General features: G+C 45.4%; 1 protein-coding gene across 3 annotated transcripts in view; it reads right to left on the bottom strand.

The window, feature by feature from the left end:
- Positions 1-16,612, bottom strand: part of MCM5 (minichromosome maintenance complex component 5) — a 35,576-nt gene that overhangs the window by 18,698 nt on the left and 266 nt on the right. Inside the window, exons 1-6 of one of the 3 annotated variants that reach the window (XM_038756550.1) lie at positions 12,134-12,138; positions 9,337-9,511; positions 3,530-3,656; positions 3,322-3,450; positions 444-616; positions 135-290 (exon numbers count right to left, since the gene is read on the bottom strand). In XM_038756550.1, coding sequence (XP_038612478.1) covers positions 135-290; positions 444-616; positions 3,322-3,450; positions 3,530-3,656; positions 9,337-9,503 — 752 coding nt within the window. In that variant the 5' untranslated portion in view covers positions 9,504-9,511; positions 12,134-12,138. Of the gene's footprint in view, positions 1-134; positions 291-443; positions 617-3,321; positions 3,451-3,529; positions 3,657-9,336; positions 9,512-10,703; positions 10,724-12,133; positions 12,139-16,612 lie in introns of those variants that run through there. The other 2 variants (XM_038756551.1, XM_038756549.1) reach the window with 2 other exon arrangements.

Below are 16,612 nucleotides of genomic sequence, written 5' to 3'. Positions count from 1 at the left end.
AGGGAGAGCGGGTCAGGCTGGACACGGGGCACTGGAGGGGGTGGGAAGAGAGGGCACTGGAACGGGAGGGAGAAAAAGCAGAGGAACGAAGGAGGAGCCGGTGGCTACACCCCCCCCGCCCTCCGGGCCGTCACCTGTCGCAGTAGAGCTGCATGTGGCGGGGCATCTCGCCGTGGGGCACGGCGTCCGGCGACTCCTGCAGCTTCAGGGTCTGGAAATCTACGCACTTGCATTTGTCCGGCATGATGAAGTAGGGGTCCAGGGGACACTTGGGGCGACCCGCCGCGTCTCTATGGGAACCGGGCCCCGGAAGTCACCCCAGCGCCGGCGTACCCCCCGCCCCTGGCGGGGCGCCCAGCCTGGGCAGGGGGAGGCAGGCTGGCCCGCCAGGCCGCTCACCCCCTCCCATGTCCCCCTCCTCCCGCGCCCCCCGTGCGCCTCACGTGTTGCACTTCCTGGGGAGGGCGTAGCCCTCGAGGCCGGGCCGCACGGCGATGTTGGTGATCGTATTGCGGCAGCTGCGACACTGGATGGCGATGCGGGTGGCCTTGGCCCGGACGGCGGTGGCCGCGATGATGATCCCGGGGATCTTCACCAGGTGGGACATCATGTCCGACTAGCGGGCAGAGAGGCCACGGGGCATCGGGAGCTCTCGTCACAACACGGCGTGAATCCGCCTCACCCTCCTCACCCCAGGCTTCCAGGCTGTCCATCCCCTCGCCCCCTCCTACCTCCCCTCCCTTCTCTCCTTCTCCAGCCCAGCCCGCACCCTAAGCTCCTCCGCCGCTAATCTCCTCACCATTAGGCCTAGTTCTCGCCTGTCCCTAAGTCGACCCCCGGCCCACGTCCTCTCCCTGGCCCGGAATGCCCCCAATCCCTCTGCCCATCCGCCCAGCTAGCTCTCTTCCTCCCTTCAAGGCCCTACTGAGTGCTCACCTCCTCCAGGAGGCCTTCCCACACTGAGCCCCCTCCTTCCTCTCCCCCTCCCCATTCCCCCCACCTTACCTCCTTCCCCTCCCCACAGCACCTGTATAGATGTATATATGTTTGTACAGATTTATTACTCTATTTATTTTACTTGTACATATCTATTCTATTTATTTTATTTTGTTAATATGTTTGGTTTTGTTCTCTGTCTCCCCCTTCTAGACTGTGAGCCCACTGTTGGGTAGGGACCGTCTCTACATGTTGCCCACTTGGACTTCCCAAGCACTTAGTCCAGTGCTCTGCACACAGTAAGCGCTCAATAAATACGATTGAATGAATGAATCAATCCGTCAGCCTCCAGCTCCTCCCCACCTTCACCCTATACTAGACGTCGCTGCCCAGATCATAGTCCCCCAGCGTCTCTTGTCCCTACTCCTCCCCCTCCCCATCCGCCCCGACTTACCTCCTTCCCCTCCCCACAGCACCTGTATATATGTATATATGTTTGTACGGATTTATTACTCTATTCATTTATTTATTTTATTTGTTCATATTCATTCTATTTTATTTTGTTAATATGTTTGGTTTTGTTCTCTGTCTTCCCCAGAGAGCCCACTGTTGGGTAGGGACCATCTCTATATTTTGCCAACTTGTACTTCCCAAGCACTTAGTCCAGTGCTCTGCACACAGTAAGCACTCAAAAGATACGATTGAATGAATGAATATCTATTTATTTTATTTGTACATACTTATTCTATTTATTTTGTTTTGCTGTATGCCTCCCCCTTCTAGACTGTGAGCCCGCTGTCGGGTAGGGACCGCCTCTATATGTTGCCGACTTGTACTTCCCAAGCGCTTAGTCCAGTGCTCTGCACACAATAAGCGCTCAATAAATACGATTGAATGAATGAATGCTTATTTATTTATTTTATTTGTGCATATTTATTCTATTTATTTTATTTTGTTAATATGTTTTGTTTTGTTCTCTGTCTCCCCCTTCTAGACCATGAGCCCGCGGTTGGGTAAGGACCGTCGCTATCTGTTGCTGACTTGTACTTCCCAAGTGCTCAGTCCAGTGCTCTGCACACAGTAAGTGCTCAATAAATACGATTGGATGAATGAACGAACCCCCCGCCCCCTTATCCTCCGAACTTTCTCCAAACCTACCGTGCTTCCCCCACTGCCGCCCAAACCGACTGTCCGGGCCCGCTCATTCATTCATTCAATCGTATTTATTGAGCGCTTACTGTGTGCAGAGCACTGTACTAAGCACTTGGGAAGTCCAAGTTGGCAACATATAGAGATGGTCCCTCCACTCGATTGCCCCGGCCCTCCGGCTGGCTACCGGCTCACCTTCATTCATTCATTCATTCATTCATTCAATCGTACTTATTGAGCGCTTACTGCGTGCAGAGCACTGTACTAAGCGCTTGGGAAGTCCAAGTTGGCAACATATGGAGATGGTCCCTCTGTTCGATTACCCCGGCCCTCCAGCTGGCTATCGGCTCACCTTCATTCATTCATTCATTCAATTGTATTTATTGAGCGCTTACTGTGTGCAGAGCACTGTACTAAGCGCTTGGGAAGTCCAAGCTGGCAACATATAGAGACGGTCCCTCTGCTCGATTGGCACTGCCCTCCGGCTGGCTACTGGCTCACCTTCATTCATTCATTCATTCAATCGTATTTATTGAGCGCTTACTGCGTGCAGAGCACTGTACCAAGCGCTTGGGAAGTCCAAGCTGGCAACATATAGAGACGGTCCCTACGCTCGATTGCCCCGGCCCTCCAGCTGGCTATCGGCTCACCTTCATTCATTCATTTCAATCGTATTTATTGAGTGCTTACTGCATGCAGAGCACTGTACTAAGCGCTTGGGAAGTCCAAGCTGGCAACATATAGAGACGGTCCCTCCGCTCGATTGCCCCGGCCCTCCGGCCGGCTATCGGCTCACCTTCATTCATTCATTTCAATCGTATTTATTGAGCGCTTACTGCGTGCAGAGCACTGTACTACAGTGCTTTGCACATAGTAAGCGCTTAACAAATACCAACATTATTACTAAGCGCTTGGGAAGTCCAAGTTGGCAACATATAGAGACGGTCCCTACGCTCGACTGCCCCGGCCCTCCGGCTGGCTACCGGCTCACTACCGGCTCACCTTCATTCATTCATTCAATCGTACTTATTGAGCGCTTACTGCGTGCAGAGCACTGTACTAAGCGCTTGGGAAGTCCAAGCTGGCAACATACAGAGACGGTCCTTCCGCTCGATTGTCCCGGCCCGCTACCGGCTCACCTTCATTCATTCATTCATTCGATCGTACTTATTGGGCGCTTACTGCGCGCAGGGCACCGTACTAAGCGCTTGGGAAGTCCAAGCTGCCCCGGCTCACCTTCAGGCTGCGGATGTTGGCGGGACTGGAGTCGGACCTCAGCATGACCTGGATATCCTGCGGGGTCTCCTCCTCGGCGGGCCGCGGGCGGGTCACCTCGTCCGCTACCTCTCTGGCCGCCTCCTCCAGCTGCGGGAGGGTGGACTGGACGTCACCGACCCCCGCTCCCGCCCCGTCCCTCCCTGCTCGCGGACTGGGGGGTCCTCACCAGCTGCAGGTGCTCCGCGGGCTGCTTGTACAGGTGGTCGGCCAAGTCCTCGTCGAAGCTGGCCAGGTCCTCCATCTCCACCTCGATCCAATATTCGCCCAGGTTGTAATGGCGTTTCAGCTCATCCCTGCGCCGGGGCCGGAGGGGACGGACGGGGAAAGACAACGAGAAGCAGATAAAGGAAGAGGAGACGTGCTTCGAACTCGCAGCCTGGCTCGGCGGAAAGAGCGCGGGCTTTTTTATTTGCACATATTTACTCCATTTATTTCATTCATTACTTAGAGTGATTATTGAAGCAGCCTGGCTCGGCGGAAAGAGCGCGGGCTTTTTTATTTGCACATATTTACTCCATTTATTTCATTCATTACTTAAGAGTGATTATTGAAGCAGCCTGGCTCGGCGGAAGGAGCACGGGCTTTTTTATTTGCACATACTGATTCCATTTATTTTATTTCATTAATTAATTAGAGTGATTATTCGATTTATTTCATTAATTACTTAGAGTGATTAATGAAGCAGCCTGGCTTGGCGGAAAGAGCACAGGCTTTTTTATTTGCACATATTAATTCCATTTATTTCATTCATTACTTAGAGTGATTATTGAAGCAGCCTGGATCGGCGGAAAGAGCGCGGGCTTTTTTATTTGCACATATTTATTCCATTTATTTCATTCATTACTTAGAGTGATTACTGAAGCAGCCTGGCTCGGCGGAAAGAGCGCGGGCTTTTTTATTTGCACATATTTATTCCATTTATTTCATTCATTACTTAGAGTGATTACTGAAGCAGCCTGGCTCGGCGGAAAGAGCGCGGGCTTTTTTATTTGCACATATTTATTCCATTTCATTTCATGAATTAATTAGAGTGATTATTCGATTTATTTCATTCATTACTTAGAGTGATTACTGAAGCAGCCTGGCTCGGCGGAAAGAGCGCGGGCTTTTTTATTTGCACGTATTTACTCCATTTATTTCATTAATTACTTAGAGTGATTATTGAAGCAGCCTGGCTCGGCGGAAAGAGCGCGGGCTTTTTTATTTGCACATATTTATTCCATTTATTTCATTCATTACTTAGAGTGATTACTGAAGCAGCCTGGCTCGGCGGAAAGAGCGCGGGCTTTTTTATTTGCACATATTTATTCCATTTCATTTCATGAATTAATTAGAGTGATTATTCGATTTATTTCATTCATTACTTAGAGTGATTATTGAAGCAGCCTGGCTCGGCGGAAAGAGCGCGGGCTTTTTTATTTGCACATATTTATTCCTATTTATTTCATTCATTACTTAGAGTGATTATTGAAGCAGCCTGGCTCGGCGGAAAGAGCGCGGGCTTTTTTATTTGCACATATTTATTTGATTTATTTTATTTCATGAATTAATTAGAGTGATTATTCGATTTATTTCATTCATTACTTAGAGTGATTATTGAAGCAGCCTGGCTCGGCGGAAAGAGCGCGGGCTTTTTTCTTTGCACATATTTATTCCATTTATTTCATTAATTACTTAAGAGTGATTATTGAAGCAGCCTGGCTTGGCGGAAAGAGCGCAGGCTTTTTTATTTGCACATATTTATTCCAATCTATTTCATTAATTACTTAGAGCGATTATTGAAGCAGCCTGGCTCGGCAGAAAGAGCACGGGCTTTTTTATTTGCACATATTTATTCCATTTATTTCATTAATTACTTAGAGTGATTACTGAAGCAGCCTGGCTCGGCGGAAAGAGAGCGGGCTTTTTTATTTCCACATATTTATTCCATTTATTTCATTAATTACTTAGAGTGATTATTGAAGCAGCGTGGCTCGGCGGAAAGAGCGCGGGCTTTTTTCTTTGCACATATTTATTCCGATCTATTTCATTAATTACTTAGAGTGATTATTGAAGCAGCCTGGCTCCGGACAGAGCGCAGGCTTTTTTATTTGCACATATTTATTCCATTTATTTCATGAATTACTTAGAGTGATTATTGAAGCAGCGTGGCTCGGCGGAAAGAGCGCGGGCTTTTTTATTTGCACGTATTTACTCCATTTATTTCATTCATTACTTAGAGTGATTACTGAAGCAGCCTGGCTCGGCGGAAAGAGCGTGGGCTTTTTTATTTGCACATATTTATTTGATTTATTTTATTTAATGAATTAATTAGAGTGATTATTCGATTTATTTCATTCAATACTTCGAGTGATTATTGAAGCAGCCTGGCTCGGCGGAAAGAACGCGGGCTTTTTTATTTGCATATATTTATTCCATTTATTTCATTCATTACTTAGAGTGATTATTGAAGCAGCCTGGCTCGGCGGAAAGAGCATGGGCTTTTTTATTTGCACATATTTATTCGATTTATTTTATTTCATTAATTAACTAGAGTGATTATTCGATTTATTTCATTCATTACTTAGAGTGATTATTGAAGCAGCGTGGCTTGGCGGAAAGAGCGCGGGCTTTTTTCTTTGCACGTATTTACTCCATTTATTTCATTCATTACTTAGAGCGATTATTGAAGCAGCCTGGCTCGGCGGAAAGAGCGCGGGCTTTTTTATTTGCACATATTTATTTGATTTATTTTATTTCATGAATTAATTAGAGTGATTACTCGATTTATTTCATTCACTACTTAGAGTGATTATTGAAGTAGCCTGGCTCGGTGGAAAGAGCGCGGGCTTTTTTATTTGCACATATTTATTCCTATTTATTTCATTCATTACTTAGAGTGATTATTGAAGCAGCCTGGCTTGGCGGAAAGAGCGCGGGCTTTTTTATTTGCACATATTTATTTGATTTATTTTATTTCATGAATTAATTAGAGTGATTACTCGATTTATTTCATTCATTACTTAGAGTGATTATTGAAGCAGCCTGGCTCGGAGCAAAGAGCAGGGGCTTTTTTATTTGCACATATTTATTCCGATTTATTTCATTAATTACTTAGAGTGATTACTGAAGCAGCCTGGCTTGGCGGAAAGAGCGTGGGCTTTTTTATTTGCACATATTTATTCAATTTATTTCATTAATTACTTAGAGTGATTATTGAAGCAGGCTGGCTCGGCGGAAAGAGCGTGGGCTTTTTTATTTGCAATATTTATTCCATTTATTTCATTCATTACTTAGAGTGATTATTGAAGCAGCCTGGCTCGGCGGAAAGAGCGCGGGCTTTTTTATTTGCACATATTTATTCGATTTATTTCATTAATTAACGAATTAGTGAATTTCATCTATTAATTTATTTCATTAATTGGAGAAGCAGCATAGCTCAGTGGAAAGAGCACAGGCTTTGGAGTCAGAGGTCATGAGTTCAAATCCCAGCTCTGCCAATTGTCAGCTGTGTGACTTTGGGCAAGTCACTTCACTTCTCTGTGCCTCAGTTACCTCATCTGTAAAATGGGGATTAAGACTGTGAGCCCCCTGAGGGACAACCTGATCACCTTGTAACCTCCCCAGCGCTTAGAACAGTGCTTTGCACATAGTAAGCGCTTAATAAATGCCACCCTCATTATCATTATTATTATTAATTAGAGTGATTATTGAAGCAGCCTGGCTCGGTGGAAAGAGCGCGGGCTTTTTTATTTGCACATATTTATTCCATTTATTTCATTAATTACTTAGAGTGATTATTGAAGCAGCCTGGCTCAGTGGAAAGTGGCAGGCTTTTTTATTTGCACATATTTATTCCACTTATTTCATTAATTAGAGTGATTACTGAAGCAGCCTGGCTCGGTGGAAAGAGCGGGGGCTTTTTTATTTGCACATATTTATTAGATTTATTTTATTTAATTACTTAGAGTGATTATTGAAGCAGCGTGGCTCAGTGGAAAGCGCACGGGCTTTTTTATTTGCACACATTTACTCCGATTTATTTCATTAATTACTTAGAATGATTACTAAAGCAGCCTAGCTCAGTGGGAAAGAGCCCCGGCTTTGGAGTCTGAAGTCATGGGTTCCAATCCCGGCTCTGCCAGCTGTCAATCAATCAATCAATCGTATTTATTGAGCGCTTACTGTGTGCAGGGCACTGGACTAAGCGCTTGGGAAGTCCAAGCTGGCAACATCTAGAGACAACCTGATCACCTTGTAACCTCCTCAGCGCTTAGAACAGTGCTTTGCACATAGTACGCGCTTAACAAATACCATTATTATTATTATTATTATTACCTATTGCTCCCAAGCCCTTAGGATACTTCTCTGCCCACAGTAGGTGCTCAATAAATACTATTACTCGACTCATCTCTTTACAGGGGACTAGTGAGGATATGTGTTTGCTGTGGAGAGCTCTAGGTGTATCAGAGGTCATGGGTTCGAATCCCAGCTCCGCCAGTTGTCAGCTGTGTGATCTTGGGCAAGTCACTTGACTTCTCTTGCCTCAGTTCCCTCATCTGTAAAATGGGGATTAAGACTGTGAGCCCCACGTGGGACACCCTGATCACCTTGTATCCTCCCTCGCGCTTAGAACAGTGCTTTGCCCATAGTAAGTGCTTAACAAATACCTTCATTATTATTATTTCTACCGCTCCCAAGCACTTAGGACAGTGCTCTGCCCACAGTAGGTGCTCAATAAATACTATTATTCGGCTCATCTCTTTACAGGGGACTAGTGAGGATATTTGTTTGCTGTGGAGCGCTCTAGGTGTATCAGAGGTCATGGGTTCGAATCCCAGCTCAGCCTGTTGTCAGCTGTGTGACCTTGGGCAAGTCACTTCACTTCTCTGTGCCTCAGTTCCCTCATCTGTAAAATGGGGATTAAGACTGTGAGCCCCACGTGGGACACCCTGATCACTCTGTATCCTCCCCCGCGCTTAGAACAGTGCTTTGCACATAGTAAGTGCTTAACAAATACCACCATTATTATTATTTCTACCGCTCCCAAGCCCTTAGGACAGTGCTCTGCCCACAGTAGGTGCTCAATAAATACTATTATTCGGCTCATCTCTTTACAGGGGACTAGTGAGGATATGTGTTTGCTGTGGAGAGCTCTAGGTGTATCAGAGGTCATGGGTTCGAATCCCAGCTCCGCCAGTTGTCAGCTGTGTGATCTTGGGCAAGTCACTTCACTTCTCTGTGCCTCAGTTCCCTCATCTGTAAAATGGGGATTAAGACTGTGAGCCCCACGTGGGACACCCTGATCACCTTGTATCCTCCCTCGCGCTTAGAACAGTGCTTTGCCCATAGTAAGTGCTTAACAAATACCTTCATTATTATTATTTCTACCGCTCCCAAGCACTTAGGACAGTGCTCTGCCCACAGTAGGTGCTCAATAAATACTATTATTCGGCTCATCTCTTTACAGGGGACTAGTGAGGATATTTGTTTGCTGTGGAGCGCTCTAGGTGTATCAGAGGTCATGGGTTCGAATCCCAGCTCAGCCTGTTGTCAGCTGTGTGACCTTGGGCAAGTCACTTCACTTCTCTGTGCCTCAGTTCCCTCATCTGTAAAATGGGGATTAAGACTGTGAGCCCCACGTGGGACACCCTGATCACTCTGTATCCTCCCCCGCGCTTAGAACAGTGCTTTGCACATAGTAAGTGCTTAACAAATACCACCATTATTATTATTTCTACCACTCCCAAGCCCTTAGGACAGTGCTCTGCCCACAGTAGGTGCTCAATAAATACTATTATTCGGCTCATCTCTTTACAGGGGACTAGTGAGGATATTTGTTTGCTGTGGAGAGCTCTAGGTGTATCAGAGGTCATGGGTTCGAATCCCGGCTCCGCCAGTTGTCAGCTGTGTGACCTCGGGCAAGTCACTTAACTTGTCTGTGCCTCAGTTCCCCCATCTGTAAAATGGGGATGAAGACAATCCTGTATTTACCTGTATTTGAAGGTGAAGCCAGTGCGGTCGGTGCCCACCCGATACTGCCTCAGGAACTCTTTGAATCGCTGCTGCAGCTGGGATTTCCGGGTCTGGCCCTCATCGGTGGCGGGATCCCCCCCGAAGCTGTCGCTGTAGAAGATGCCTGGGTCGTCGAAGCCGGACATGATCGAACCTGACCACGAAAGAGAGACGGTCAAGCTGAGCAAGAAAACTACAGTTTCCTCAGTCAATCAATCAATCAATTGTATTTATTGAGCGCTTACTGGGTGCAGAGCGCTTGGGAAGTCCAAGTTGGCAACATATCGAAACGGTCCCTACCCGACAGCGGGCTCACAGTCTAGAAGGGGGAGACAGAGAACAAAACAAAACATATTAACAAAATAAAATAAGTAGAATAAATATGTACAAATAAAATAGAGTAATAATAAATGGAGTAATAATAGAGTAATAATAATAATGATGGTATTTGTTCAGCACTTACTATGTGCAAAGCACTGTTCTAAGCGCTGGGGAGGTTACAAGGTGATCAGGTTGTCCCACGGGGGGCCTCACGGTTTTATCAATCAATCAATCAATCGTATTTATTGAGCGCTTACTGTGTGCAGAGCGCTTGGGAAGTCCAAGTTGGCAACATCTAGAGACGGTCCCTACCCGACAGCGGGCTCACAGTCTAGAAGGGGGAGACAGAGAACGAAACAAAACATATTAACAAAATAAAATAAGTAGAATAAATATGTACAAGTAAAATAAATAGAGTAATAATAAATAGAGTAATAAATGAATAGAGTAATAATAGAGTAATAATAATAATGATGGTATTTGTTTAGCGCTTACTATGTGCAAAGCACTGTTCTAAGCGCTGGGGAAGTTACAAGGCGATCAGGTTGTCCCACGGGGGGGCCTCACGGTTTTATCAATCAACAATCAATCAATCGCATTTATTGAGCGCTTACTGTGTGCAGAGTGCTTGGGAAGGCCAAGTTGGCAACATATAGAGACGGTCCCTACCCGACAGCAGGCTCACAGTCTAGAAGGGGGAGACAGAGAACGAAACAAAACATATTAACAAAATAAAATAAGTAGAATAAATATGTACAAGTAAAATAAATAAACAGAATAATAGAGTAATAATAAATGGAGTAATAATAAATAAATAGAGTAATAATAAATAGAGTAATAATAAATGAATAGAGTAATAATAAATAGAGTGATAATAATAATGATGGTATTTGTTTAGCGCTTACTATGTGCAAAGCACTGTTCTAAGCGCTGGGGAGGTTAAAGGTGATCAGGTTGTCCCACGGGGGGGGGGGGCCTCACGGTTTTATCAATCAATCAATCAATCGTATTTATTGAGCACTTACTGTGTGCAGAGCACTTGGGAAGTCCAAGTTGGCAACCTATAGAGACGGTCCCTACCCGGCAGCGGGTTCACAGTCTCGAAGGGGGAGAGAGAGAACAAAACAAAACATATTAACAAAATAAAATAAGTACAATAGATATGTACAAGTAAAATGAATAGAGTAATAATAATTGAATAGAGTAATAATAAATAAATAGAGTAATAATAATAATAATGGTATTTGTTTAGCCTTTACTATCAATCAATCGTATTTATTGAGCGCTTACTGTGTGCAGAGCACTGTACTGAGCACTGGGGAAGTACAAGTTGGCAACATATACTATGTGCAAACTATGTGCTATGTGTACTATGTGCAAAGCACTGTTCTAAGCGCTGGGGAGGTTACAAGGTGATCAGGTTGTCCCATGGGGGGGCCTCACGGTTTTATCAATCAATCAATTGTATTTATTGAGCGCTTACTGTGTGCAGAGCGCTTGGGAAGTCCAAGTTGGCAACATCTAGAGACGGTCCCTACCCGACAGCGGGCTCACAGTCTCGAAGGGGGAGACAGAGAACGAAACAAAACATATTAACAAAATAAAATAAGTAGAATAAATATGGACAAGTAAAATAAATAGAGTAATAATAAATAAATATTTATATATCTCTATATGTTGCCGACTTGTACTTCCCAAGCGCTTAGTCCAGTGCTCTGCACACAGTAAGCGCTCAATACAATTGATTGATTGATTGATTAAGCGCTTGGAAAGGACAATTATTATTCTTATCAATCAATCAGTGGCATTGAAAAAGATGTTCATGGGGATTGGCCGAGCTGAAACTCCCCTGCCGCTACTCCCTACCTGAAGCCTGCATTTATTAAAACTCTTCCTCATTAAAAATCAGAATTCACCTGCCCTAACAGAGATAATCAATCGTATTTACTGAGTGCTTACTGTGTGCAGAGCACTGTACTAAGCACTTGGGAAGTACAAGTTGGCAACATATAGAGACGGTCCCTACCCAACACTGGGCCTCAGTTTCCTCATCTGTAAAATGGGGGTTGAAACAGCTGGTCTCCTTTCCCCTCTAGACTGTGAGCCCCAGGACACGCAGCAAAGTGGAGGAGGCAGGACTGGAACTCATCATCATCAATCATATTTATTGAGCGCTTACTGTGTGCAGAGCACTGTACTAAGCGCTTGGGAAGTACAAGTTGGCAACATAAAACATATAACTCAGTGAAACTGCTGCCGACTTGCAGTAGAAGCAGCGGGGCTCAGTGGAAAGAGCCCGGGCTTTGGAGTCAGAGGTCAGGGGTTCAAATCCCGGCTCCGCGACTTGCCAGCCGGGTGACTGTGGGCAAGTCACTTCACTTCTCTGGGCCTCAGTTCCCTCATCTGGAAAATGGGGATTAAATCAATCAGTCAATTGTATTTATTGAGCGCTTACTGTGTGCAGAGCACTGTACTAAGCGCTTGGGAAGTACAAGTTGACAACATCGAGAGACAGTCCCTACCCAACAGTGGGCTCACAGTCTAAAAGGGGAAGACAGAGAACAAAACCAAACATACTAACAAAATAAAATAGAATAGATATGTACAAGTAAAATAAATAGAGTAATAAATATGTACAAACATATATACATATATACAGGTGCTGTGGGGAAGGAAAGGAGGTAAGATGGGGGGATGGAGAGGGGGACGAGGGGGAGAGAAAGGAAGGGGCTCAGTCTGGGAAGGCCTCCTGGAGGAGGTGAGCTCTCAGTAGGGCCTTGAATAATGGCATTTGTTAAGCGCTTACTATGTGCCAAGCACTGTTCTATGCGCTGGGGAGGATACACGGTGATCAGGTTGTCCTACTTGGGGCTCACAGTCTTAATCCCCATTTTACAGATGAGGGAACTGAGGCCCAGAGAAGTGAAGTGACTTGCCCAAAGTCCCACAGCTGACAATTGGCGGAGCCGGGATTTGAACCCATGACCTCTGACTCCAAAGCCCGGGCTCTTTCCAATGAGCCACGCTGCTTCAAAACTGTGATTAAAACTGTGAGCCCCCCCGGGGGACAACCTGATCACCTTGTAACCTCCCCAGTGCTTAGAACAGTGCTTTGCACATAGTAAGCGCTTAACAAATGCCATCATTATTATTATTATTGTACTTCCCAAGCGCTTAGTACAGTGCTGTGCACACAGTAAGTGCTCAATAAATACGATTGAGTGAATGAATGAGTGAACTCATGCCCTTCTGACCCCTATCGGGCAGGGATTGTCTCTATTGTATTGTACTTTCCGAGCGCTTAGTACAGAGCTCTGCGCCCTGCAAGCACTCAATAAATCATTAACATCATTAACAAAATAAATAGAATAGTAAATATGTACAAGTACAATAAATACAGTAATAAATCTGTACAAATATATACAAGTGCTGTGGGGAGGAGGTGAGGAAGAAGGGGGCTCGGTCCAGGAGGTGAGCTCTAAGTAGGGCCCAGTGCCTAGCGGAGCGCTTGGCACATAGTAAGCGCTTGACACATAGTAAGCGCTTAAACAATATCACAACGATTACAAACACAATGCACACAGGCAAGATCCCAAAGGGAAAAGGCTGGTGAAGATGACACTGGATCAGAGTGTGAGCCCGTTGTTGGCTAGGGATTGTTTCTATCTGTTGCCGAATTGTTCTTTCCGAGCGCTTAGTACAGAGCTCTGCGAACCGCAAGCGCTCAATAAATCATTATCATTAACAAAATAAACAGAATAGTAAACGTGTACAAGTAAAATAAATACAGTGATAAATCTGTACAAACCTATACAAGTGCTGCGGGGAGGAGGTGAGGAAGAAGGGGGCTCGGTCCAGGAGGTGAGCGCTCAGTAGGGCCCAATGCCTAGCGGAGCGCTTGGCACATAGTAAGCGCTTAAACAATATCACAACGATTACGAACACAATGCACACAGGCAAGATCCCAAAGGGAAAAGGCCGGTGAAGATGACACTGGATCAGAGTGTGAGCCCGTTGTTGGCTAGGGATTGTTTCTATCTGTTGCCGAATTGTTCTTTCCGAGCGCTTAGTACAGAGCTCTGCGAACCGCAAGCGCTCAATAAATCATTATCATTAACAAAATAAACAGAATAGTAAACGTGTACAAGTAAAATAAATACAGTGATAAATCTGTACAAACCTATACAAGTGCTGCGGGGAGGAGGTGAGGAAGAAGGGGGCTCGGTCCAGGAGGTGAGCGCTCAGTAGGGCCCAGTGCCTAGCGGAGCGCTTGGCACATAGTAAGCGCTTGGCACATAGTAAGCGCTTAAGAAATATCACAATGATTACGAACACGATGCACACAGACAAGATCCCAAAGGGAAAAGGCTGGTGAAGATGACACTGGATCAGAGTGTGAGCCCGTTGTTGGCTAGGGATTGTTTCTATCTGTTGCCAAATGTACTTTCTGAGCGCTTAGTACAGAGCTCTGCACACTGCAAGCGCTCAATAAATCATTAACATCATTAACAAAATAAATAGAATAGTAAATATGTACAAGTACAATAAATACAGTAATAAATCTGTACAAATCTATACAAGTGCTGTGGAGAGGAGGTGAGGAAGAAGGGGGCTCGGTCCAGGAGGTGAGCGCTCAGTAGGGCCCAGTGCCCAGCGGAGCACTTGGCACATAGTAAGTGCTTGGCACATAGTAAGCGCTTAAACAATATCACAACAATTACAAACACAATGCACACAGACAAGATCCCAAAGGGAAAAGGCTGGTGAAGATGACACTGGATCGGAGTGTGAGCCCGTTGTTGGCTAGGGATTGTTTCTATCTGTTGCCGAATGTACTTTCTGAGCGCTTAGTACAGAGCTCTACACACCGCAAGCGCCCAATAAATCATTAACATTAACAAAATAAATAGAAGAGTAAATATGTACAAGTAAAATACAGTAATAAATCTGTACAAATCTATACAAGTGCTGTGGGGAGGAGGAGAGGAAGAAGGGGGCACATAGTAAGCGCTTAATAAGTATTATTATTAATACTGTTATTAATATTATTATTTGCTCCATCAACACCCTAAGACCCAGTCCTTCCAGAAAGACCCCCACCCCAGACCCTTCGCCTCTCCCTTCTAGACTGTGAGCCCACTGTTGGGTAGGGACTGTCTCTACATGTTGCCAACTTGTACTTCCCAAGCGCTTAGTACAGTGCTCTGCACACAGTAAGTGCTCAATAAATACGATTGATTGATTCCACAGGGGCAAATGATCTCTAACTTCCTCCTCCTCTCGCCCTGGCGGGGCGGCCAGAGCACAGGCCTGGGCGTCAGAAGGTCATGGGTTCTAATCCTGCCTCCGCCACCGGTCTGCTGTGTGACCCTGGGCGAGTCACTTCACTTCTCTGGGCCTCAGTTCCCTCATCTGTAAAATGGGGATGGTGACGGCGAGCCCCACAAGGGACTGTGTCCAACCTGATTAGTCTGTATCCACCCCAGCGCCTGGCACATAGTAAGCGCTTAACAAATACCGTAATTACTGAGAAGCATTGTGTACTTCCCAAGCGCTTAGTACAGTGCTCTGCATCATCATCATCATCATCAATCGTATTTATTGAGCGCTTACTATGTGCAGAGCACTGTACTAAGCGCTTGGGAAGTACAAATTGGCAACATCTAGAGACAGTCCCTACCCAACAGTGGGCTCACAGTCTAAAAGGGGGAGACAGAGAAGAAAACCAAACGTACTAACAAAAGAAAATAAATAGGATAGATATGTACAAGTAAAATAAATAAATAGAGTAATAAATATGTACAAACATATATACATGTGCTGTGGGGAAGGGAAGGAGGTAAGATGCACCTCTGCACACTGTAAGCGCTCAATAAATACGATTGATTAATTGAAAGAGCCCGGGTTTAGGAGTCAGAAGTCGTGGGTTCTAATCCCGGCTCTGCCACTTGTCAGCTGTGTGACTTTGGGCCAGTCACTTCACTTCTCTGGGCCTCAGTGACCTCATCTGGAAAATGGGGATGAAGACTGGGAGCCCCACGTGGGACAACCTGATGACCTTGCAACCCCCCCAGCGCTTAGAACAGTGCTTGGCACATAGTAAGCGCTTAACAAATGCCATCATTATTATTATTATTATTAAAATGGGGATGAAGACTGTGAGCCCCACGGGGGACAACCTGATTACCTTGTATCCCCCCCAGCGCTTAGAACAGTGCTTGGCACATAGTAAGAGCTTAACAAGTATTCATTCATTCATTCATTCAATCAATCGTATTTATTGAGCGCTTACTGTGTGCAGAGCACTGTACTAAGCGCTTGGGAAGTCCAAGTTGGCAACCTACAGAGACGGTCCCTACCCAACAGCGGGTTCACAGTCCAGAAGGGGGAGACAGACAACAAAATAAAACATATTAACAAAATAAAATAAATCGAATAAGTATGTACAAGTAAAATAAATAGAGTAATAAATCCGTACAAACATATATACAGGTGCTGTGGGGAGGGGAAGGAGGTAAGGCGGGGGGATGGGGGGGAGAGGAAGGAGGGGGCTCAAATACTATTATTACAATTATAATAGTATTTATCAAATACTATTAATACTATTAAGAGAAGCAGCGTGGCTCAGTGGAAAGAGCTCGGGCTTTGGAGTCAGAGGTCATGGGTTCAAATCCCGGCTCCACCAATTGTCAGCTGTGTAACTTTTAGACTGTGAGCCCACTGTTGGGTAGGGACCGTCTCTATATGTTGCCAACTTGTACTTCCCAAGCGCTTAGTACAGTGCTCTGCACAAAGTAAGCGCTCAATCAATATGATTGATTGATTGATTTGGGCAAGTCACTTCACTCCTCTGGGCCTCAGTTCCCTCATCTGGAAAATGGGGATTAAGACTGTGAGTCACCCCATGGGGCAACCTGATCACCTTGTAACCTTC

The sequence above is a fragment of the Tachyglossus aculeatus genome, chromosome 14, assembly GCF_015852505.1.
Source record: "Tachyglossus aculeatus isolate mTacAcu1 chromosome 14, mTacAcu1.pri, whole genome shotgun sequence".
Lineage (NCBI taxonomy): Eukaryota > Metazoa > Chordata > Mammalia > Monotremata > Tachyglossidae > Tachyglossus > Tachyglossus aculeatus.
This window is presented reverse-complemented; position numbering and strand designations above follow the sequence as displayed.